At 59.1% G+C, this 22,377-nt stretch overlaps 4 protein-coding genes across 8 annotated transcripts in view; 1 reads left to right on the forward strand and 3 right to left on the reverse strand.

The window, feature by feature from the left end:
• Positions 1 to 702: 702 nt before the first annotated feature.
• Positions 703 to 2,871, reverse strand: SDSL (serine dehydratase like). Its single transcript, XM_061370427.1, has 8 exons — positions 2,841 to 2,871; positions 2,180 to 2,369; positions 2,061 to 2,100; positions 1,834 to 1,973; positions 1,539 to 1,627; positions 1,226 to 1,453; positions 1,007 to 1,131; positions 703 to 921 (listed from the first exon to the last, which is right to left on the reverse strand). The coding sequence occupies exons 2-8, from the start codon at positions 2,345 to 2,347 to the stop codon at positions 728 to 730; spliced, it is 984 nt and encodes a 327-aa protein (XP_061226411.1). The 5' UTR covers positions 2,348 to 2,369; positions 2,841 to 2,871; the 3' UTR covers positions 703 to 727.
• A 1,300-nt stretch (positions 2,872 to 4,171) lies between these two features.
• Positions 4,172 to 8,435, reverse strand: PLBD2 (phospholipase B domain containing 2). Its single transcript, XM_061370548.1, has 12 exons — positions 8,248 to 8,435; positions 8,078 to 8,171; positions 7,830 to 7,988; positions 7,287 to 7,387; positions 6,742 to 6,956; positions 6,582 to 6,676; positions 6,350 to 6,510; positions 6,165 to 6,260; positions 5,884 to 5,955; positions 5,625 to 5,777; positions 4,784 to 4,946; positions 4,172 to 4,696 (listed from the first exon to the last, which is right to left on the reverse strand). Exons 1-12 carry the CDS (start codon positions 8,433 to 8,435, stop codon positions 4,529 to 4,531), a joined length of 1,665 nt encoding a protein of 554 aa, XP_061226532.1. The 3' UTR covers positions 4,172 to 4,528.
• Positions 8,436 to 9,485: 1,050 nt separating this feature from the next.
• SLC8B1 (solute carrier family 8 member B1) lies at positions 9,486 to 13,614 on the forward strand. Its single transcript, XM_061370549.1, has 15 exons — positions 9,486 to 9,738; positions 9,956 to 10,108; positions 10,181 to 10,233; positions 10,332 to 10,389; positions 10,567 to 10,672; positions 10,748 to 10,915; positions 10,991 to 11,098; positions 11,185 to 11,241; positions 11,402 to 11,532; positions 11,651 to 11,792; positions 12,119 to 12,240; positions 12,384 to 12,537; positions 12,623 to 12,703; positions 13,105 to 13,169; positions 13,256 to 13,614. Exons 1-15 carry the CDS (start codon positions 9,580 to 9,582, stop codon positions 13,451 to 13,453), a joined length of 1,755 nt encoding a protein of 584 aa, XP_061226533.1. The 5' UTR covers positions 9,486 to 9,579; the 3' UTR covers positions 13,454 to 13,614.
• A 3,342-nt stretch (positions 13,615 to 16,956) lies between these two features.
• TPCN1 (two pore segment channel 1) overlaps positions 16,957 to 22,377 on the reverse strand; it is a 44,484-nt gene continuing 39,063 nt past the window's right edge. For all 5 annotated transcript variants that reach the window (XM_061370557.1, XM_061370560.1, XM_061370561.1 and 2 more), the window contains 5 exons: positions 21,811 to 21,879; positions 21,315 to 21,399; positions 19,918 to 20,054; positions 18,609 to 18,689; positions 16,957 to 17,518 (listed from right to left, as the gene is read on the reverse strand). In XM_061370557.1, the coding sequence (XP_061226541.1) occupies positions 17,396 to 17,518; positions 18,609 to 18,689; positions 19,918 to 20,054; positions 21,315 to 21,399; positions 21,811 to 21,879 (495 nt within the window). In that variant the 3' untranslated portion in view covers positions 16,957 to 17,395. The remainder of the gene's footprint in view (positions 17,519 to 18,608; positions 18,690 to 19,917; positions 20,055 to 21,314; positions 21,400 to 21,810; positions 21,880 to 22,377) is intronic.

Genomic DNA, 22,377 nt, shown 5'->3' on the forward strand with positions numbered 1-22,377 from the left:
GGAGGAAAAGAGGGAATAGGAAAAAGAGTGCTTAGGGAGGAAAGGGGGATGTTCTGGCTCCAGGATGGGGTCTACACACACACACCCAATCATCAGTGCACCTCGGAGCCCATGGGTGCTAACCACAGCCAGGGAGCTCCATCAATCACTGTAACAAGCAGGTCTGTGCGTGGTGTTCTCTTCTGACCACAGACAGAGCGGAAGGAACGGGAGAAGATTGTAATAATTAATAATCATTAGAATAATAATGCATAAAGACAGTCACAAAGTAATTAGTCCGAGAGGGAGTGCGTGCTAATTGGGGTGGGGAGCTGCATCCAGCAGGGAGCAGGGGGTGCGGAGCAGGAGCTCATCCAAGGGGCAAAGAGGGGTGTGTGTACCCCAGTCCTGCCCTCGGACAGGCAGGAAGGGCCCTGGCTCCATCCCTGCCTGCAGCGTGAGCCCTGGCTTCATCCGCCCCATGTGCCTCAGTTTCCCCATCCTCTATAGATGCTGTGTGCTGGGCTGCAGGAGGAGGCGAGGGGTCCAGCTCAGGGAACAGGCCAGCCTTGTGTGACACGGTGAGAGGCATCCCTGCCCACGGCAGCGGGTTGGAACTGGCTGATCTTCAGGTGCTTCCCAACCCATTCCATGATTCCGGAAGGACCCCACACGGGCCATGGGCAAGGATGCCCCACACCAGACCGTGTCACACAAGGCTCTGCAGTGCCTCCCTCCTCAATGGGCATCACTCCAGCCCCAGCTGGTCCTTGAGGGCGCGGAGCTGTGCGGGCCGGATGCTGCTGCCTCCGCACACCACCACCACCACGGAGGCCAGCGGGGTCCGCAGCCGCCCCTCTCGCTGCAGCCGCTGCAGCCCCCCCGTGTAGAGCAGGGCCAGGGCAGCGCCGCACGCCGGCTGCACCAGCATCCTCTCGTCCTCTGCGGGGGCAAGAGCCACCCTGAGCCGCGCAGCACCCGCACAGCACAGGTATCAGCACAGCATCCCCATCGCGACCCGGCTCACCCAGGAACCGCTCCACAGCCCGCACAGCATCCGCGTCCTCCACCACCTGGGAGATGACCTCGCATTCCCGGGCACACTCCAGCGCCCGCGCCGCCACGGTCTTGGCTCCCAAGCACTTGGCCACGCTTGGGATAGAAGGGGATGGGGTTGGTCCCGAGAGACCCTTGATGGAGCTGGGGTGAGACCCAGCGGCTCCTGGCACGCATGGCAATGCCTTACCTGGTGATGTCAGGCAGGGTGATGAGCCGCCCGGCCTCCAGCGCTGCATGCAGGCTGTGAGCCCCCCATGTCTCTACGGCGATGATGGGGGTGTCCTGCCAGCCCACCCGCCACAGGCCGGCCACGACCCCCGCCAGCAGCCCCCCGCCACCCACCGCCAGCACGATGGCGTCTGGCTTGGTGTCCAGGGAGTCCTTCAGCTCCTGGACCAGGCTGGCGTGGCCCTGCCTGCGGCGTGAGGAGGGGAGGATGCAGCCCAGAGCATCCCGGCCGTGGGGATGGGGATGGGGAGCTGAGCGCCGGCAGCACTCACCACACCAAGGGGTGGTCGAACGGGTGGATGCTGACCCAGCCCTTGGTCTCCACCAGCTCCAGGGCTCTCCTGTTGGCATCATCCCATACCTGGGGAAGTAATAGGGGCTCCGTGGGGCCGCATCCAGCCCCCCCCCGAAATAGGTCCACCATCACCATAAACCCACAGAGGCACTGGGTTGAGGAGTGGGGTCCCCACGGTGACCGTGTTGCAGTGCCAGGGCGCAGGTGATGCAGGACGGGGTTTGCCGTGCGCACCACAGGGATGCTCCCCGCACACCCCCAGGCTGCGGTACCTGTCCCGAGACCTCCACCTCTGCCCCCATCTCCTGCAGCCTGCGCACGGTGCCGGGGCCGGTGCTGCTGGGGACCACGACGGTCACCGGCATCCCCAGCTTCTGCGCCGCGTAAGCCGCAGCCAGCCCCGCGCTGCCCCCTGCGGGAAGCGGGGGTCACGAAGGGCTGGATCCCCCCCCTCTCCCATAGCCCTCACAATGGGGCCCCCTGCTCCAGCTCCCGTTACCTGAGGCACAAACGAAGTGGCCGCAGCCCTTCTTGGCAGCCTGAAAGGAAGGAGGGGAAGGGATGGGGTTTATCCCCTCGTTGTGCCCCATCAGAGCAGCGCCCTGGTACAGCCCTCACCTCCTGGCAGAGGTGGCCGATGCCCCGGATCTTGAAGGAACCGGTGGGCTGAACGTTCTCCAGCTTCATGTACACCGTGGTACCCGCGGCCCTGGACAGGGGCAGGCTCTCCAGGAGGGGTGAGACGATGTGGAAGGGCCTTTGGGCCCCGTTGGGCTGGGCTGCCATGGCCTCGGGGGTGATGGATGCTCTGCCGTGGAGAGCAGGGTGAGGCACCAGCTGCTCCCCATGGGTTCCCCCCATTCCCTACAGCCCTGCTGACTGCCTTGGTTCCATGGGGACCACAGGAGCCCCATGGTTCGGGTCCTCAGCTCCGTCCCCAGCACCACAACGATTGGTCCTCCCTGCCAGAGCCCCATTGCAAGTGGGGCCACCCCCTCTCCATCCTCCATCCCCAAGCCCCCCATGTCCCCAGGAACCCCCTGGTTGGGACAAGGGGGTCCCCAGCTCCATCCCCAGCACCACAACGATTGGTCCTCCCTGCCAGGTTGGGGTATGTCCCCAGGAGCCCCCTGGTTGGGACAAGGGGGTCCCCAGCTCCATCCCCAGCACCACAACGATTGGTCCTCCCTGCCAGAGCCCCATTGCAAGCGGGGCCACCCCATCTCCATCCTCCATCCCCAAGTCCCCCCTGTCCCCAAGCGCCCCACGGGGGGGTTACCCAATGTCCCGTGTCCCCAGTGTGTGTGCTCAGCTCCTCACCTGCAGCCACAGCAGCCCCTGGGGACAGCGGAGGTGACTCTGGGGGGCCGTGCCGATGTGCCCAGGCCCCCACGTGAGCCGGCAGCAGTTAGACATTGCCCTGGCTGTTTGCTCACAGCCCCATGGGCCTTGGCACCCACAGCACTGGATCCGTGCCTAAAGCACCCAGGCCATGGTACGGGCACGGTGCCGGTGGCCCAGGATCAGCCTTCATGTGCCAAGGAGATGGGACATTGGGAGGCCAGGAATGGGGGGAGGAAGAGAGGAGGCAGATCCCAAATGACTTTGGGGGTCCCCAAGGGTAAGACCCCTGCACCTGAGCACAAGCCCTCGGGTCCATGTCCCAGCAGGCTGGAGGACTTTGCCCATTCAACCTGAACCCATTGCCCCCAAAGCAGCCATTGCACCCCTATGCCAGCCCTGCCGAGCCCCACAGCAGCCTTGCCACCCCCCCCACCCCATCCCAGCCTCATGGAACAAGCCCCTGTGTGGCAGGAGGGGTCAGGGGGGATGAAGGTCCCAACTGCACATGGGCTGGCATAGGCAAGACAGCCAAATGGGATGCACTGGGACACAAGCTCCAGCCCCCCCATGTCACAGGGTCCGTAGATGCTTCCCTGCGGATGGGACAGGGATGTGGGACCATTGGAGGCAGCGCTGGGGAAGCGGTGCAAGGAGACCCTGCTGCTCATAGGGAGGATGCTGGAGCCAAGCTCAGCCCTCCTCAGCATGGATGCACCTATCCCTCCTCCTACCCCAGGAAAGGGGCATAGGGAGCCCCCACACCAGGGATGCAGCCACGGATCCCAGTGGGATTTGGGATGGCTCCGGCACTCCCATCGCAGCTTTAGGGTCCCCTGCTTCATCCCAGCTCCATGCAGCCCCCAGGGAGCTGCAGGGCCCCCCAGGCCTGGTGGGAACCTGGAGCCATCAAAGCGGAGCCGCAGCAGCTCATTAATCCCCCGGTAATGACCTCGTTATTCCTAACGAAGCAGCGGGATCAAGGGGGCTGCCCTAAGAGGATTTTGCAACAGGGGTTTTGGGGCTGGGGGGAACACAGGTGGCAGAGGGAGGAGGAGGCAACAGGGATGAGGAGGGACAGGGACACTGCATCCTGGTGGGGACCCCCCCTATTTCAGCCCCACACCAAGTACCCAGAGAAAGCTCAGCACCCCAAAAGAAGCACCAAGAAGCAGGGAGCATCCTGTTAATGTTGGAGGGGGGGGGAGGAAGAAGGTCGCTGCGTGAGCCCAACCCTTATACGAGACACCAGAGAATCTCAGCAGCGTGCAAAGCACATCCACCCCCTCTGCTGCACGCAGAGCACTTTATTTGTCACAGCCCAACCAGTTCACTGCCCTGCTCTCTGCCTGCGGGCCAGCACCAGCCTCCCACCAAAACCCAGTGTCAACATCCAGGGAAAGGTCCCAGAGCCCCATGGCTGGCAGGGGACACGGTCCCGGTGCAGCTCAGCACCATGGGGACACGGCAGCGAGAGGCAGAAGCAGAAAGAACCTGGGGTGCAGAGGACCCCCCCTCTTTGCACCCAAACCAGTCCTGTAGGCACAGGGGCAACACTGCAGCCCCCCCAAGAGGGATCCCCACACAGGGATGCCCATGGATGGATGGGATCATCCCGGTGCCTGCTCAATCCCAGCGGACCTTGATGGGGGGGAAGGTCCATAGGTCAGGGTGGCCCATGTGCAGCAGGGCGCTGCATGGGGACGTGCTCCAGCGGAACGGGGGCACATCATCCCAGGCAGGACCACTGGCAGCCACCAGCCCCAAGGTGGGGACCATGCCCGAGGAGGTGACCTGGGAGAGAAAACAAGGGGGGGGGGACACACATCAGCAAAGGGGTGCACCCCTAAAGAGGGGACCCGAGGGGGGGCTGGCTCCCACCTTCATGTCGGTGCCGCCGTGGCAGCGCTGGCGCAGGGCAGGGAAGGGGTAGGTGCCGTTGGGGGGGTTGAGGTCAGAGCGGGCGGAGATGGCGTTCTCTGCGTTCTGGGGGGGGTCACAGCCCCGGCACCGCGACAGCGGGTCCTGCAGGTAGTTGTTGGACCTGGGGAGTGAGCGGGGGTGATGGCAGGGAGGGGAATGGGCGTCATTGAGACACAGAGGCACAGCATGGGGTGGGTGGGAGGGACCTTAAAGCTCCTCCAGCTCCAACCCCTGCACCCTTCCACTGGAGCAGCTTGCTCCAAGCCCCTGTGTCCAACCTGGCCTTGAGCACTGCCAGGGATGGGGCAGCCACAGCTTCTCTGGGCACCCTGTGCCAGCGCCTCAGCACCCTCACAGGAAAGAGCTTCTGCCTTAAATCCAACCTAAATCTCCCATTTCAGTTTGAACCCATCACCCCTTCTCCTGTTGCTACAGTCCCTAATGAAGAGCCCCTCTCCAGCATCCCTGTAGCCCCCTTCAGACACTGGAAGCTGCTTTGAAGTCTCCACGCAGCTTCTCTTCTCCAGGCTGAACAGCCCCAATGTTCTCAGCCTGGCTCCATATGGGAGCTGCTCCAGCCCCTGAGCATCCTCGTGGGCTCCCCTGGATGTGCTCCAACAGCTCCATGTCCCCCTTGTGTGGGGACACCAGCACCGCACACAGCGCTGCAGGGGGCGGTCTAAGCAGAGCAGAGCAGAGGGGCAGGATCCCCTCCTTCAACCCGCTCCTTTCGATGCATCCCCCTGCATCCCCCCTTGTGTGGGGCACCCGGAGGCCTTGGGGTGCCGCCAGCACCCACCTCATGAGGCGCACCATGGAGTCCAGGTCATGGACCAGGGTCTGGTTGCGGCGGAAGATCTGGGCGCGCGGGTTCTTGTCGTAGCTGAACCAGTCCCCGTACTTCTCCACCAGCTCCGGGGTCCCGCTGGCGTTAAAGACCTCCTCGAAGTACCTGGGGTTTGGGGGGCAGTCAGCACCCCCAGCGCTGCGGGTTGGGGGGCAAGGCCCAGCATTGGCTGTGCCCCTCTTTAAGGGGATGGGGGCTGGATGGCGCTCACGGCAGGTTGTAGCTGGCCCAGTAGCCCTGCTGGTACAGCAGCTCCGTCCGGTCGGCCACCACCACCAGGCCCCTGTGTGGAGGAAGAGCATTGAGTTGGGATGGATGTGGATGTGTTGGGATTCCCACCCCATCCCAGAGCCGCACAGGCAGCTCCCGCCTGTATCTGTATCCCCATCACCCAATTCCCACCCATTGGGTCGAGGGAGTTGTGGCTTTCCCAAACCCATGGGGATGGGAGAGGGGATGCTCCCCCCATGGGCTCAACACAGGGCTACTCACGGGATCTGCTCCAGCACGGTCAGCACCCCCTGCGACGGGCTTGTCCTCCCCGGCGTGAAGGCGTTATAATCCACCACCATCCACTGGTTGTTGTACCTGGCACGGGGAGAGGAGGGAGCATCCCTGTGGTACCCAGCCGCATCCCTCCGCACGGTCCCAGCCTCCGGGTCCCAGCGCATCCTCACGTGCCGCTGTTGAAGCGCCGGAACACGGCGGCCCACTCGGCACCACTGCGCGCCAGCCGGTTGGCCACGATGTTCCGCAGCCACTCCAGGACGCTGCCGCGCGGCTCCAGGTACTTCCACCGCGCCGGGTTGTTGTTCCCAATGGTGGTTTCCAGCGCCACCTGCGAGGAAGGGAGGCTTTGGGAAGGCGGTGGGGTCGGGGAGGGGTCCCCGAGGGCCAGACCCCACTCACCAACCCGCTGCTGAGGATGTAGAAGTCATCGCCGGAGAAGATGGTGCCGGGGTAGGAGGAGAACACTTGGATGCTGCCAGGGATCTGAGCATTGCCTGGGAAAGGCAATGGGAGCATCAGCAGGGGGGTGTCAAACACAGCCCCCCCCAACCTCACTCACCAGCACCCGAGGTGCGGAAGGGCAGTGTGTACTTCTTGATGACGCGCAGCATGGACTGGTAGGAGGTCCACGTGTCGTGGGCAACCAGGAGATCCCGGTGTCCCGGCAGCAGCTTCAGGAGGGCAGAGCAGGAGCCCGAGCCCAGGATGCGCCGTGGGGAGGAGCGGTTCAGGGCTGACTCCAGGTCCTCCAGGTCCCCCCCCAGCTGCAGCAGGCTGGGGAGAGAGGGGGAGCAGGACTGGGGGTATGAGATGGGGGGCACTGCAACCCCAGAGCAGGGCCGCATCCGGAGCTCTCTGCACATCAATATCCAGGCCAGGGGGGTGCTGCTCCATCCCAGCCCAGCACGGGCAGCAGCGCTCAGCAGGGAGGGAAGGAAACTGAGGCAGGCGGTGAAGCAGGCACCCACCACCCAGCCCATGGTGTAGGGAGGAGCCTTGGCTCCATCCTGCCCCAGCAGCAGAGGGGTTTGAATGGGATGGAGCTGGGCATCCCTCATCCCCCAGCCTCATCTCCCCCTCCATCACCCCCGAAAAGGAGCTCACAGGAAGCCGAAGGGGGACAGAGAGACCCTGCCCCGGGGGAAGTCCAGGCGCCCGTTGTAGCTGTCCTCCAGCCCCTTCAGCTGCAGCAGGGCCAGGCGCACCTATGGGGACAGGGACAGGGCTGGGTACCACAGGGCACCCGGAGGGATGCTGGAGGACACGGCAGCTCCGGTGCTGCTGCAGAGGCAGGATGAGGCGCAGGGGGAGCGTGACCATCAGTGTGGCTGTGACTCAGCACCAGTGGCCAAGGGTGGGGGGGGCAGGAGGTGCTGAGCCACCCCATGGGCACCCCAACAGGGGTACGTATGGGATCTGCTCATGCAGGGGAGGAGGATCCCCATCCCTGTCATCCTGCATGGAGCACAGCCAGGACCCAGGCACCTCTGCCTCCATCACAGCCCCAACTGATGTGGGTTGGAAGGGACCTTAAACCTCATCCTTTACCACGGGCAGGGACACCTCCCACTGGAGCAGCTTGCTCCAAGCCCTGTGTCCTTATGTTAGCACGGGGGTCACCCAGGGTGCGGGGTCCCCTCTCCTCACCTGGTGCCAGTACTCGGGGTCCTCCCCCTTCCCCATCTGCTCCTCCATCCAGCCCAGGTTGGCCTCCAGGTAGCTCCGCAGCTTCTCGCAGTACTCGCTCTCGTACTTGAAGGGGCCGCAGTAGCCCACCATGGTGTTCATCCAGTGCATGTACATCAGCTGCGGGGCACGGCGCCGCTCAGCGAGGCGGGGTGGGGGGGGGTTCAGGAACCAGACAGACCCCAACCCCACGGGGGTCCCCCCCTTACCTCCTCGGACACGGCCGCCTCGGCGAGCCCGGCAGCGTAGGCCTGCAGGGTGTCGCTGTACGAGGCGTTGGTGCTCACCTCCAGGAAGGCCCAGCTTGGGGGGGGGGAACACACACGGGTTAGAACCGGGGCACCCCCCCCGGGCCAGCCCCGTCGCGCCCCGTCCCTACCCCACGGCGGGGATGCGGTCGTCGAGGCTGGCCCAGGCGATAGCAGCGGGGCGGCGGCCGGGCAGGACGCGGAGCCCCGAGCCGGGCTCCAGCACCACCGAGACGTTGCGGGGCTGCGGCGGGGGGGGCCCGGGCATGGCCGCGGACACCGCGCACAGCAGCGGCAGCAGCAGCGCCCGCACCGCCATGGCGGGCACCGAGGGGCAGGGGCAGGGATAGGGGAGGGGCTTGAGGTGGCCGCGCCGCCCCGTCGGGTCCCGCTGCCCGCCGCCGGGTGCCCGCATCCTGCCCGCAGCCCCGTGTGTCTCCCACCGTGGGGACCCCATTGGGGTGATGCGCTGGGTATGAGTGCCCTGTGGGCAGTCCCTGTTTACTGCAGGCGAAGTCCCTCGGGGCCCCGGAGCCCTCCGCAGCCTCCCAGCATCACCGCAGGCTCCTGCCTGGGGCCTGGTGCATTCGTGCCGTGCCATGGAACAGCGGGAGGGAGGGATGGGGCTGGACCCCACTGCTCCGGAGCCCAGGTTAAACTGGGGCTCCCAGTGCGGGTCCGTGTGCCCAGCAGCACCAGTAACGCCCTTTATTGGATCAGCTGGAAAAGGTGCCACACGCCTGAAGCTATTCCGGGATAGGCAGCACCCAAAGGCACTGCGCGGGTGGAGGCTCAGCCGTTCCCGGTTCCAGCGCTCCCGCATCCCTGCGCTCGGTGCTGTATGAGCGGCGCACACCCGCACCCACTGCGAGCAGGACCTGGGCCGCGCCGTGCGGTCACAGGGCCCCAGTGGGGCAGCATCCCCAGCCCCTGCCTGCGATGAGCTCGCCCGGCCTCAGAGACGGTGTCTCCCTCTAAAACAGGGCCGCATCACGCGGGGTGCGCGTCCCGCACAGAGGGAGCTCCGTGCCCAGTCCACGGCGGTGCGGTCGCTTTAAGAGCGGAGGGTGGCGGCCCCTTTAAGAGGCGGGCGGGGCGGTGCGGGATCAGCTGCCTGCGCACAGCCGCGGCGCCACGGTGGGTGCGCGGGGCGGGAGGGGACCCCGGGTACCACCGGCATCCCCGCAGCATCCCCCGGGGCCTCCATCCCCTCCCTTGGGGGGTGCCTGAGCCCGAACCCACTCCTGTGCCCCCCTCTTTTTGCTGCGCTCGGGGCTGACACCCCCCCCCCCCCGTTTTTTATCGTTCCTTTTGATCAATTATTATTAATGATAATTTGAGTTTTAATTATTTATTTTAACCTTTCCTCCCCCCCCCCGATACGGGGATGGGATCCCGCGACCTGCCCCCGTTCCCCCTCCCCGGGGGCCGCTACCAGCGGTAGGTGCCCCCCCCAGCCCGCTATGGGGCAGGGTGCTGTGGGGCCGGCCGGGATGCTGGGCTTGGCCGGGGTGCTGGGGCTGGCCGGGGCGCAGCCGGCCGGGTCCCCCCCGCTGCTGCTGGACCCGGGGCCCACGGTCCCACCCGGGGGGGAAGCGCAGAGCCACGGCCGGGACCTGGATGTGAGTGAGTGTGGGGCAGGGAGGGATGAGGCGGGGTTTGGGGGGGTCCTGTCCCTGCAGCCGGGGTCTCACAAGGGTTTCCTCCCGGTAGGAGGGGGGCGATGCGGGCCCAGGGATGGGGAAACTGAGGCAGGGCTGACAGTGCCCAGCGGTGCTCCTTACTGGAGGGCAATGGGGATGGGACCCGGTCTGAGCCCCCCCCTGCTCTGCCCCACAGTGCTGGGAAGTGCGGAAACACAACAGCTCCGAGTGGTGCCGCTTCATCCGGAGCAACCCCGACTGCCGGCTGGACGGCGGCTTCCTCAGCTACCTGGAGGGGGTGTTCTGCACCTTCCCCCCCCGGCTGCTGCCCCTCGCCGTCACCCTCTATGTAAGGATGGGCAGGGGGGATGCTCTGTGTTAGGGGCACTCAGTGGCACTGACCCCTCGCTCCATCCCCCAGGCTCTGTGGCTCCTGTACCTGTTCGTCATCCTTGGGGTGACAGCAGAGAAGTTGTGAGTAGCCCCATAGAGGGGATGGTCCCTGCGGTGAGGGGGATCCCGGTGTCCCGGGGCTGCCTCATCACCTTTCCCCACCTCTTCTGCCTTTCCAGCTTCTGCCCCAACTTGTCGGCCATCTCCACCAACCTGAGGCTGTCTCACAACGTGGCAGTATCCTTGGATGGGGAAGGGGATGCTGTGATGGGGTCACTTTGTGTGGGGAAACCCATGCAGACCATGAGCCATGGGGTTGGGTGCTGGCTCTGGGATGGAGCCCTGTGGCGCAGAGCAGGCAGACACCCCATGTCCCCATGGAAATGGGTCTTTTCCTTGACGTCCTCTCTCCATGGTGTCACCTTCCTGGCCTTTGGCAATGGGGCGCCCGATGTCTTCAGTGCCGTGGTGGCCTTCTCCAACCCACGGACGGCAGGGCTGGCCATTGGGGCTGTCTTTGGTAAGGAGGCCCCCATAGCAGGGGGTGGGATCGCTGTGGGGCATTGCCCCTCACAGGGACCTATTGCTTTGGTAGGTGCTGGTGTGTTCGTGACCACGGTGGTGGCCGGTGGCATCGCCCTGGTCAAGCCCTTCACAGCCGCCTCCAGGCCCTTCCTTAGGGATGTCATCTTCTACATGCTGGCCGTCTTCCTCACCTTCCTGGTGCTCTACTTCGGCAGGATCACACTGGGAGAGGCTCTGGGTGAGTGCTGGTGGGGCTGGGGGGGCAGTGGGAGCATCCTGGGGGTGCTGTAACCCCCATTGGGTCCCCATGCAGGGTACCTGGGGCTGTACATCTTCTATGTGCTCACCGTGGTGCTGTGCACGTGGATTCACCGGTGGCAGCGGGGCGATGGGCCGGGCCCCCCCGGAGCCTGGGAGCCAGGTAAGGCTCATGCCAGCAGGAGCCCTGCTGTGCTGGGGTCTCCATCCACTGCTCCCTCCTCTCCTCTCCTCTCCTCTTCCCCACAGAGATGCCGACGGATGCTGAAGAGCCGGAGTCCTCAGGCACAAACAGTGGGGACTATGGTATGTGGTTCCCAATGGGCCCTGCTCTGTCCTGAGGTTGTGACTGAGCCCATGGGGCAGCTATGGCCGGGTGCAGGGGCCATGCAGGTGACCACAGCCCCATGGTATAGAAGGGGTCTGGGGAGCCCCCATCCCGCTCAGGTGCCGTATCCCCTTGCAGGTGAGGAGTACCGGCCCCTGCTGCCCTCGCAGGAGCCCTCCCTGCGCATCCTCACCACTGCCCTCAGCCCCCTGGACTGCCGCAAGTGGAGGAGGAAGCCCTGGTACTGGCGGCTCTTTAAGGTCCTCAAGGTGAGTGACTGGGGACAGGAGCCCAGGAGGAGCCCTTCAAAGGGGGGACCTTGTGATGGGGATGGTTGGGGATGGAAGATCTCGGGGTGCCCTGCTCACGGCTGTGCACCGATCCCAGGTGCCAGTGGAGCTGGTCCTGCTGCTCACCGTTCCTGTTGTGGATCCTGACAAGGATGACCTGAACTGGAAGAGACCCCTCAACTGCCTGCACATCGTCACCAGCCCCCTGCTCTGCATCCTTACCCTCAAGTCGGGCACATGTAAGAGCCCTGAACAGCCCCAGACACCCAAAAGAGGATAGGATGGGGCTGGGATGGCCATCAAAGCCCTGGGGACTGTAGGAGCCCTTTGGAGTACTGGTGAGATGAGGGTGGGACAGTGCTTTGCAGGGGGATGGCTCTGTCCTCCCCATAGGGGTGGGGATTTGGGGCCCCCAGCGGCTGGGTCCTGAGGGGACAAAGGGGAGCAGCCCCATGAGAGAGTAAAGCAGAGGTTGCTTTAAGGGAGAAGGATTTACCTTGTACCATGAGCCTGGTTGGATCCTGCCCCAGCCCACTTTGATGCTCCTTCTTCCCTCCATGTGCAGATGGGCTGTACCAGATCCAGGGCGTCTTCCCGGTCTGGGGACTGGTCACACTGGTTGGCTCTGTCCTGGCCATCATCATCTTCATCACCACAAGCAACGAGGAGCCACCCAAGTACCACTGCGTAAGGGGTCCCCCAGCCCTGAGTGCGCACTGGGGACCAGCCAGGCCCTCCTTCCCAGTGCCCCAGGAGGGACACAGCTGGCTGGAGCTGTGCAGGGTCCCAAGGGATGCACCCAGGGCCCAGCTTGCCCCTCTTCTGGGCAGGTATTTGCCTTCCTTGGGTTTCTGGCCAGTGCCATGTGGATCAACGCCGCGGCCACGGAGCTGGTGAACATCCTCCGGACCCTGGGCATCATCTTCCAGCTGAGCAACACCGTGCTGGGCCTGACACTGCTGGCCTGGGGGAACAGCATCGGGGGTGAGGGCTCTGCTGTGCCCCGGTGCCACCCCATGGGCTCACATCCTCCTGGCAAACACCAAGGTTTCCCTTTGTCCCCCTGCAGACACGTTCTCGGACCTCACCATGGCACGGCAGGGCTATCCCCGCATGGCCTTCTCTGCCTGCTTCGGGGGCATCATCTTCAGTATCCTTTGGGTGTAAGGGGAAGGTGGTAGCGGCACTTGAGGCTCCTGGGAAGGAGCTGAGCAGGATCCATCCCTGGGATGCTGGCAGCCTTCCCTATGCCCTTCCCAGTGTGGTACCTTTGAGCAGAGGAGCTGCAATGATGGAGCCAGCAGCATCCCCATTGCTGTCCTAGCCCCAGTAGGGCTGGAACTGGCAGGTTTGGGATCTGCCAAAGGTCAGATCAGCAGGCGTTCCGTGGTCCCTGGACCAGGCTGAAGCCTCTCCTCCTAGAGTGCTCCAGGTTCTATTTGCCACAAGCTGGCAATGCCATGGGGTGCAGCCAGGGAGGAGGGATGCGGCCAAGCTCCATCACTCCCGAGGTCTCCTGCTCTGCTTGTCTTCCTCCTGAACGTGCTGCAGACATCGTGGTTGGTGTGGGACTGGGGTGCCTGCTGCAGATGACCAGCAGCCAGATGGTGGTGAAGGTAAGGCTGCAGGGACACAGCGGCAGGGGTTGGGGTGGCAGCAGGATGCTGGGGTCACCCTACATCACTGCCCCTCTCTCCGGCAGCTGGAGCCCGACAGCCTCCTGGTGTGGGTGCTGGCCGGGGCCCTGGGGCTGAGCTTGGTCTTCTCCTTCGTGTGGGTGCCCGCGCAGTGCTTCCAGCTGGGCAAGGCCTATGGCATCTGCCTCATCCTCTACTACCTGGCCTTCCTCTGCGTGGCCCTGCTCACCGAGTTCAGGGTGATCCGGCTCTCCACAGTGTGAGCAGCCCCACTGCTGGCAGGAGATGCGCATCCAGCTCTGCTTCCCGGCCGGATCACTGGGAATCCTGTCCCTTCTCTCCATCCCTGACAGGGGGACAAGGGCACCTCAATCCCAACTGTGCTGCTGGAGGCATCACTGCCAGCCCTTGGAAGCTATTGGAAAGGAAGAGGAGCTACATCTTCTCCCTGCTCTGTTTCAGCTTGTTCTGAGCAGGTTAAGACCTTGGCTTCCACTGGTCTCAGTGGCAGAGGAGAAGCCAGCTCCAGCCCATGGTCACAATGGAAGAGGTTTTACTTCTTCAGCCACTTCACTTTCCCTTCCCCATCTCCATCCTGGCTGCTCCGGGCCAGGCACTTCTGCTCCATGGGGTAACACTGCAGGTCTGAGAACAACTTTGTCACTGCAAAGCAGATGTGTTCATGCCACAGGCCTGAAATAGCTGAGGCAGAGCGAGGTGGGGTTAAGGTCACTGCAAGCAAAACTGGAGCTAAACCAAACCCAAGGAACCTGGGTTCCCCTGTCTTTTTAAGCTGTGTTTTTCAACTTGAGTTTCAGATCCTAATTCCCCCCTCCTGGGGTGAGCAGGGCTGTAGGGCAGGACTGGGAGGTTTCCACACGCAGTGTTGGCCTTTAAGCACTGTAAACTACATCGAACTGCAATAAAACCCCCAACCCCAGCATTGGCTCGTGCTGTTTGTGTCGAGGGTGTTCTCTGCTGCTCATGGGGAGCGTCACAGAGCCCTTACCCTGTGGAGCTGAGCCAGCAGCCCTGGTTTCCTCCGGGTTCACCAGCAGTTGATTTCCCAACACCGGTCACATGCGCCTGACTCGGCTGCGGTGTCACGCTGCTCCTGGCATGGGTCCACAGGGGACATTGCTCTGCTCCCCGGGATGGGGACAGCGCTGGGGTGGCCCCAGGGACTGGGGAAGCTGGGCTGGAAAGCAAAGGGCTGTTAGAGACACAACCGCATCTGTGCTGTTTCGCAAGAGGCCCAACGGCCAGCCCCGGTTCCTGCTCCTGGAGCCTTCCTCCTTTCCCTGACCACACACGGGCTTTGGCCCTGAGCCTGCTCACAACTCACAAGCAGTTGCTGGAATTGGGCAGGAGGAGCCCCGCTTCCTTACACACAGCAGGGTTAAAGCAATGCAAACCACAGCCAAGGCAGCCGAGCAGAGGCACGGGGTCACAGAACGCCCTCCTCACCCTAAACACTGCATTGGGGCAGCTGTAAAAAGGCAGTTGAAGGGATTACCTTAATAATAGGGCAGGGGGAGGGCGAAAGGGAAGCTTTGCACTGTCCAGGGGCAAGAATCCAGGGCACACATGGGGAATGTGCCCATATAAGCACTCACCAGTGGAGAGGGCAGAGACCTCTTCAAGTGCTTCAGCTGCAGCCGAGCCCCACTTATGGAATACCACGGGAAGGAGGGACGGAAGCTGCTGCTTTTACAAAGCCCAGGATGCTTTTTATTAGTGCGCTCCGAAAGAAAAAACCCAATCTAGAGAACATTTTACAGCTGTGTCCATAAAATCATGTGCTAAACAACCCCAGCATACAAAACCCTGCAGTGCTTCCTCCCTTGCTCCCTACAGCGTGATTGTCTCTGTCGTCAGTCTGTGTGTCAGGTGGGGAGAGGAGGAGAAATAGAAGGGGATGCCCCGTACTCGAACTCTGTTTCCTTCCAAAACCACATGGAAGAAGTAAACTGTGACCCTTTCTTGGTGTACAAAAATATACAGTCTGTACATGGGGGCAGCTCAACACCTCAGGAGCTGTGGAAGCAGCTCCTGAGCCCTGAACCCCATCCAAGCATTCCCACCTCCGTGACAGCCTCCTTATTGCATGGTAAGCAGGTTAGTGCCACCTCAATAAAGCTGCAGCTTCTTTTACACCCAAAAAGCATCCCTGACGGCCCTGTGAGGAGAAAGAAGCTGTAGGGGAATGCAGTGCTTGAACACAGCCACGTTTTGTTTCCCCCCTCACCTTCACAGTGCTCATTCATTCTGCCCACAGCTTAATAAACACCACCTCCTCCAGCCCCAGGACTAACCTGGGTAAGGCTCCCAGGCTGTGGCTCCATGCAGAGCAACAACTGCACTGCTCATTAATTTGTGGTCGAGTTTATGGTTTGGAAAACAGCCCTTTAAGATCCTTCTCGGTTGAGCTCAGGAGCAGTTTCATACCTGCAGGACCCAGGAAGGAAACAAGAGCTGCCCTGAGGCACCCAGGGAATCTGGCAAGGGTTGGGAGCAGACACTGCATGGAAAGCTGCTCTTTCCATCCCAGTGCCCAGATGCTCCCCTCTGTGCTCTGTGCAAGGAGAGGGTTTCAGAAGCAGCTCTGTTCTTCCCTGCTTTTGAAAGGCTCATCCACTCAGGGGATGCTCCTGAGCTGCTGGGCAGGATCAGTCGTCTCCCGTTGTCCTTGTGCCATGTTGTGAGGCTACCAAGGAAAACACAGGTATGTGGGACAAGGGGAATGGGGACACACAGATCTTCCACTGCCTGATCTGCCTGGAGGAAGGAGAAAGCCTCCCCTGCAAGCTCTACTCTTAGCTTGAGCCTGAGGAAAGATCAAACAGCAAGAGGCAAGGACAGCCTCACTCTCTGTGCTGTCAGGAAGAAGAAAAAGGGACTTACAAGAGACAGGCTCTCACCACGCTGTGGGCAATGAAACACGAGCAGTGATGCAACCTGCCATGATCACAGAAGAAACGTGGCAGGATGGGAAGGGATCCCTCTCCCCTTTCCTTCCCACCCCTCAGCTATGAGGTCTGGCAGCCTCCTTGGCAGCCACAGGAAGGAATCGCTGTCTTCCGTGCTCCTCCTGCATCCAACATTCAGAGGAACAGAAAAGCTCTTCAGTGGATCCTCCCAAGCTCTGACTCAGTCAGCATCTGCCAGGCTGAGGAACATCTCTGCACAGGGGAGAGCACGGGAGGAGCAGCACTGCTGCACTGTATGAACAAAGCAGTGACCTGGCAGTTAGCTGATGCTCATAAGCTCTCCTAACCCAGAGCCAAGCAGAAACAAGTCAGACTTGGAGGTGCAAGCTCTTTGATTTCTTCCTCTGAGCCATCTATGTGAGCTAAGGACCAGCCAGAGACTTGCCACTAAGTGGCAGAGGTCAACAGCCACCATCACCCTGCAGGATCCCCCCTCTGAAGAGGGAGAAGCTCTGGGGTTTCCAGGGGTGATCCCAATCCCGGGCAGTACCACTGAACTGAGCAGCAGCGATGCAGGTATCGGATAGCTGCAGCAGAGACAGACTTTGTCTCCCCAAACTCCTGTCCAACCCATGGTCATAACATAGTAAGATGCTGGCCCTCTGCCACAGAACTGCTCAGGGGCAGCCAAATTCAATCATCAGAGCTGGATCTACAGGGGGTGCATCTAACTGTGCCAAAAAGGAGGGGGAAGGCAGACTGCTCTTCCAAAAGTGCTGAAGTTTCACACAACCTCTCCTTTTTTGCATAAGGAAAGGTGGAGAAGAAAGAAAAGCTCATTCCCTGATCTCTTATTCCTAGGTTAATGGTACCCTTTAAGCAAAAGAGCTCTCAAAAAGGGCTAAAGTTTTAATACTAAGCAGGTAGCTCTGGCGCGTTTCCTGCTGTTAATGGATTACACATCCCTTTCCCCAAGGTCTGTTAGTGGTAAGACAAACAGCAGGCTGGAGCCTGGGAAGTGGCTCAGGGGGAGAAGGTCTCTGTCCTGTCCGAGCTGTTTGCTCTGTGCTGAGCACGGCCATCATGCTCAGTCTGTGTGTAGCAGCCTTACACAGAGTCCCCTGGGCCTCTGGTTTCCAGCAGTTCACTGCCTAGGGGAAGAGCTTGAAACCCTAAAGCCAAACACTGAAGAGATCTATATACACCATCCCAATATATACGCTGTGAAGTAATACTCTAGGTTATTGCATAGAAGGTGGCTTGCATTAGCTAGGCCTAAATGACAGTCTGGGATCGTTGTCGGAGGCTCAAGGACTTCACAGAGCTGTTGGAAGCAGATGCAGGCTCTTGCAATGGTGTCTGAGTTTCCTCTTTCCTGGAATGCTCCTCATACCATTCCTGCAACAGGAGATCAAACACACCAAGATAAGGCTCTGCCCTACACTGGCCCTGCAGCCCCTCAAAGGTCCCTGAGGGCAGGGTGCTTGGCTGCTCTGCCCTGTGAACTGCAGCATGGTTGTGATGGATGCACCAAGCCTTTCCCACCCACAGTCCAAGCAGGAAGCACCAGCTACAGTTGGCTGAACTGATAAAACCTGAGCAAGGAAACATCCCTCTCTCAGGATGTCTCTCCTGAACCTCTCTAGCTTTGATGTCTGTGGGATGTTTGGGATCTGTGGAGTTGCTCCCGATCCTGGGCAGTCTGTTATGAATCAGAGACCAAGCTGAATGGGTGGGGAGCTTCTCTGCAGATTTCCATCCACCTCCATGGTAAATAACATGTTTAATTTTAGGAGGGGTTTGAAGACTCATCCCCAAGCAAGCTGCCCAGGGACAGAGGACAGGTTTAAATGGGTATGATAGTAACTCTTTCAGTACTAATCATTACATTAGCCCATGACCTTCAACCTGGAGGTGAATACCTGGAGAGGACTACAGTGACCAAAGCCATGGCATAAAGCTCCTGACCACGAAGGGTGCTAGCAAGAATCCCCCAGACAATCTAGAGAATGACCTGATTTAAGTGTTCCCCATCTTTGTCAGCTTGCTAAAGGAAAACCAGGCAGGAGAACACTGTGTCTGTCAGCCAGACACACCCAAGCTCACACACAACCACATTCCAGTGGCTTAACAAATCCACCTGCAGCAGCCAAGCCCCAGGAACACAGCACACGTGTGCTCATAGCCCCAGCAGACACATCCACCTCAGTGAGTCCAAGCTCAGAGCCTACACACCCTGGGAATGAATGCATGGAGCTGGGCTGACACACACCATGCTGAGCAGGCTCTGACATGCTCTGGGGGTTAAAGAAGACCCTGAGCACAAGAACTGGTCAATCTGGAGCACACTTCATGTACTGGCCACCCTCCATGGCTGCCTGGGACTCGGAGGAAGGAGGCCTCTAGTGTTTAAAAGGATGGTTTGTTCCTCTAGGTAATGTTTGCCTCACCAGAGCCTTGCTGGTGTTTCCAGCTGAGGCCCACATACCTGGATCTCCTCCTCATACATCTTCATACTCAAATCACTCTTGGTCCTTGATCTGCGTCCCAGAAACACTGTTGACATTTGCTAAAGTGTTGGGGGAAGGAGGAGGAGAAAACGAAGACAAAGACATTCATTAGTCACTGAGCAGCTCACCTGGTCAGTTCCTGGAAAGGCATCCTTCATGATGACACCCTTCATGCTGACACCCATCATTCACCGTGGAGCTCAGGCTATCCTGGGCTCCTTCTGCTGTCATGGGAAAAAGGTGTTTTAGGGGGCACACCACCTGAACAAATGCAGGCATCTACTGCAGGCTGAGCCAAATCACACTGGGCAGATCCCCAAAGACTACAGAGGGAGATGGGGCTCAGATGGATGTGACTGTCAGTGGTGCTTCATTTAGTGCCTGGAACAAGGCCTCAAGCTCAAGCTTCCAAGTAAGATCCTGTCTAAGACCAATCTCAGATCTCACTTGCCTAGACCACACTATTTATTGCATAGGCCTGGACTTCTTAAATCACGTGCACAGAGAGCTGTAATCTGAATTGCTTTCTGACCACATAAGTTACATGCACAGGCTTGAGAAGCAAGAGATGTTATCATCATTCTGTACTCCACTGCAAGGTTGAGCACAGCGACTTTCTTCCTTTGCTTTATTGTCTTGACAACTGCTTCTGAGCAGCATCAGCATGGCTATTCTGAATTCTGTCTGTGTGAACAAGAGCTCAGCCTTTAACCAAGCCAACCAAAGCAAATAAAGGTCATTTAAGAGACCAAAGCACCTGCACTTTATAGTGGTGATACAAGAATATAATGGCTATTATTAAAACAACCACTTAAGCTCTTCCCAGATGCATGAGACAACAGTTCTGAGGCAAGAGGTCAGCTCATTTTCCAAGCCATCCACCCTGGTATAAAACAGTGCCATGGTGCTTGGAATCAATATCACCATATTGCTGCACAGTGTTTTGGGATGGCACAGAGAGGGAAGCAGAATTACAAGCCAGTGGCTTCCTTAGGGAAAAACAAACCTACTTTTATCCAGTCAATACTGGGCAGGACAGCTCTAAGCAAAGTCTGCAGACAACAGCAATGAGCCTTTGTCTTTGTTGAGGCTATTCAGAGCATTGGGGAAATTCACCTGCTACTTCTCTAGAGCAGCAAAACTTTGTGCCCATGGTGCAGGGTCCCTCCAGTAGCTCAGCTCTCAATGATACAAAGACACATGCAGTGTCTCTCAAGACAGCATTTGTGGCCCTGGCACGCCTCCCTCCCTTGGAGCTGAGAGCTTGCACCCAGTATTTCCTCTTACCCCATATTTGTCCATCTGCAAAACGATCTTCTGCAGCTGAGCCGTCTCACTGGCACCTGAAATCCGCTTGTACAGCTCGATGATGCCAACCACTTCCTCCTTGGAGATCTCCTTCTCCAGCACAATGCCGTTGTCTTCTGGAGAGGCAAGAAGAAAGAGAAGTCTCCAAGATGAGCATTGCTTCATCAGCCACTATTATAACCCTGGAAGGCAAAGCTTAACAGCACACAGGACCAACCCAGATGTCAGGCAGCCTGTACCTGCTTCTGTGACTAGAACATGTAATGTCTTTGTCCTGCAACAAGGCAGGGAAGAAGTTAACCAGTGTGTAGGGCCAGCAAGCATCGAAGCCTTATAAAACATCATGCTCCTCAGTATCTTGTAGCTATTTGTTTGCCTGCAAATTAAGTAGCAAAGCAAGTAACCACAGGGGAATTGTTGCCTTTTGACCTTCAGCTGCCTGACCCAGCTTGGGAGTTCAGTGCTAACCAATGTCTTTCAGTGCACCTTGCAAACAGGGTGCAGGAGGGATTACGATGGGAAGTATTGCTGTAACTAACAATGCCTGGTGCCTATAGGCCTGTGGCACACAGATTTGATCTTCTGGCACCTAAGGATGAGGGGCTGATCTAAGGTACTCCTGTGGCTGGGGCCTGCATCACTTTGCTGTGGTGGATTCTCTGGTACTAAATATATGAGCGCAGAATCTCCTTCCTGCAGAGAAGTGTCAAGAATTATAAGGACTAGTTTGCAGGGAGAACGGCTAGAAAAGTCTGGGTGTAGCTCACCTGAAGGACTAGCAGGAGAAGGGCCGTGAGAGATTAATGTGTTTATGGCACCTAAATTAGCAGGTCATGGAGTTACATGCAGTTCAGACAGCCAGCTCAGGAGACAAAGGACAGTGATGACTCACGGGGGTGAGGGGATGCAGAGACCAGTCCCTGCCAGTTCCTAAAGGGGACAGGAAGGCATGTCCAAAACCAGCTCGTAGTCACCAGCCTAAGTACAACTGGGAAGAACAGGACAGACAGAGTCCACTGTCCTCCATTGTCATGGCAGAGTGCTGGTAAACCACACAGCATTTTGGTACTTGAATGCTGGACAAGCCACTTGGAGACACGTTCTGGTGCCAGTGGGTGTATTAGTGAGGAAGGAAATTGGTTTAAAGAGAACAAAGAATCCCCTTCTCCTCCTATAAGGTCTCTTGTTGAGCTCTGCTACATCATTGCTCTAGTGTTTCCTAGATTCCTTTCCTGAAATGTGTCAGACTTCTACCTTCAAATAATTTGCTTGAAATGGCTCAAGTATTTGATCTTTGCTGGCCTATCTTATTGTCTTTTACAGACATAAGATGCCAAGGAGAGAAGACACAACACTGTAGGTCAACCAGTTCTGACCTTCTGAATCCTGGCTCTTCCGAGTGTAGTTCATGCGGAAGACAAAAGCATCCAGAATAAAAGCCACGATGATGGTCATCACCACCTGGGAGAAGATGTGGACAGAAGGGATCAGGAGGCTGCTGCTGGGGGGGGTTCTTTCAGTCCAACAGGAAGCTGAGCATTTGGTCTGTGCTTCAACTCAATGCTCCTCCATGGCAGAGGAGATGCACATCACACATCTACCTGTGAGTAAACTACTAACAGTCAACTACAACAGGGACATGCTGCCCTAGTCCTTACCCCAGGCCCAGGTTTGTGCAGCATCAGCTTTGTCAATGCCCATAAATTCAACTTTCTGCAAGTCATGTGGACTCACACTTGTTTCTGCAAGACGTCTAGGTAGAAGTGCAAAGCTGTCCTCATTTAGGGATGGAAGCTCTCTCTGAACACAGTAAAAGCTGTTTCCCTTCCTCATTCCCACTATTAGATGCAGGAAGCATGCCCAGAAACCTACCATGGTCACAATATAGAAGATCATGAAGTAAAGACGGCTCCAGTGAGTGGTTTGGGATGTCACCCCTTCCTAAAGAGGAGAGGGAAGAAGTCAACAGTGCACAAAAGAAGGGAGAGTCTGCTGTTAACTGTTTGCCAACAGATATAAAGCAGCATAAACACTCTCCCTCATTCATGGCTCTGTAGCTAACCCTGGAACTGCCTTCACAATGCTCAATGCCCCAACTGCTCCTTGCAGCTAATCTGCCTCTCAGGCTAGGAGGCATTCCTGTATGTGACACACAGAGCATTTAAAGCTTGAGGCTGCGGGAGATGCTGCTGTGAGAACACATCATGGACAGCAGGGTGACAAGCTGGAATACAGAGTGACTTCATTTGTGCAGATTGTGAAAGAAACGTGGCCTGAAGGCTGCTCCAGACTCATGCCCAGCAGCATGCCAGCACTCAAATGCCAGCCAGTGATCAGGACCAAAAGATGTTTGGCAACAAGTGACAATGTTGGGCCTGTCTCCAGTCACCAGGGGAAGAAAGCAGTGGTGGCCTGGAAGATCTAACTCAAGTGGCCAAG

The sequence above is a fragment of the Neopsephotus bourkii genome, unplaced genomic scaffold (assembly GCF_033783945.1).
Source record: "Neopsephotus bourkii isolate Nb327-2 ecotype Australia unplaced genomic scaffold, CSIRO-AGI_Nbou_v1 NB_1542, whole genome shotgun sequence".
Taxonomy (NCBI): Eukaryota; Metazoa; Chordata; class Aves; order Psittaciformes; family Psittacidae; genus Neopsephotus; species Neopsephotus bourkii.

Excerpts from the sequence above, each read along its gene's own strand:
- SDSL (XM_061370427.1), bottom strand. The coding sequence starts at position 2,347 with ATGGCAGCCCAGCCCAACGGGGCCCAAAGGCCCTTCCACATCGTCTCA. Across the intron at positions 1,454-1,538 it reads TTCGACCACCCCTTGGTGTG|GCAGGGCCACGCCAGCCTGG; the intron begins GTGAGTGCTGCC and ends CTCACGCCGCAG. Across the intron at positions 922-1,006 it reads GGCTGTGGAGCGGTTCCTGG|AGGACGAGAGGATGCTGGTG; the intron begins GTGAGCCGGGTC and ends TTGCCCCCGCAG.
- PLBD2 (XM_061370548.1), bottom strand. The coding sequence starts at position 8,435 with ATGGCGGTGCGGGCGCTGCTGCTGCCGCTGCTGTGCGCGGTGTCCGCG. Across the intron at positions 7,989-8,077 it reads AGGCGGCCGTGTCCGAGGAG|CTGATGTACATGCACTGGAT; the intron begins GTAAGGGGGGGA and ends CGTGCCCCGCAG. Across the intron at positions 4,697-4,783 it reads ACGGCGGCACCGACATGAAG|GTCACCTCCTCGGGCATGGT; the intron begins GTGGGAGCCAGC and ends TTTCTCTCCCAG.
- SLC8B1 (XM_061370549.1), top strand. The coding sequence starts at position 9,580 with ATGGGGCAGGGTGCTGTGGGGCCGGCCGGGATGCTGGGCTTGGCCGGG. Across the intron at positions 11,099-11,184 it reads CCCCGGAGCCTGGGAGCCAG|AGATGCCGACGGATGCTGAA; the intron begins GTAAGGCTCATG and ends TCTTCCCCACAG. Across the intron at positions 12,538-12,622 it reads CTGGGGGAACAGCATCGGGG|ACACGTTCTCGGACCTCACC; the intron begins GTGAGGGCTCTG and ends GTCCCCCTGCAG.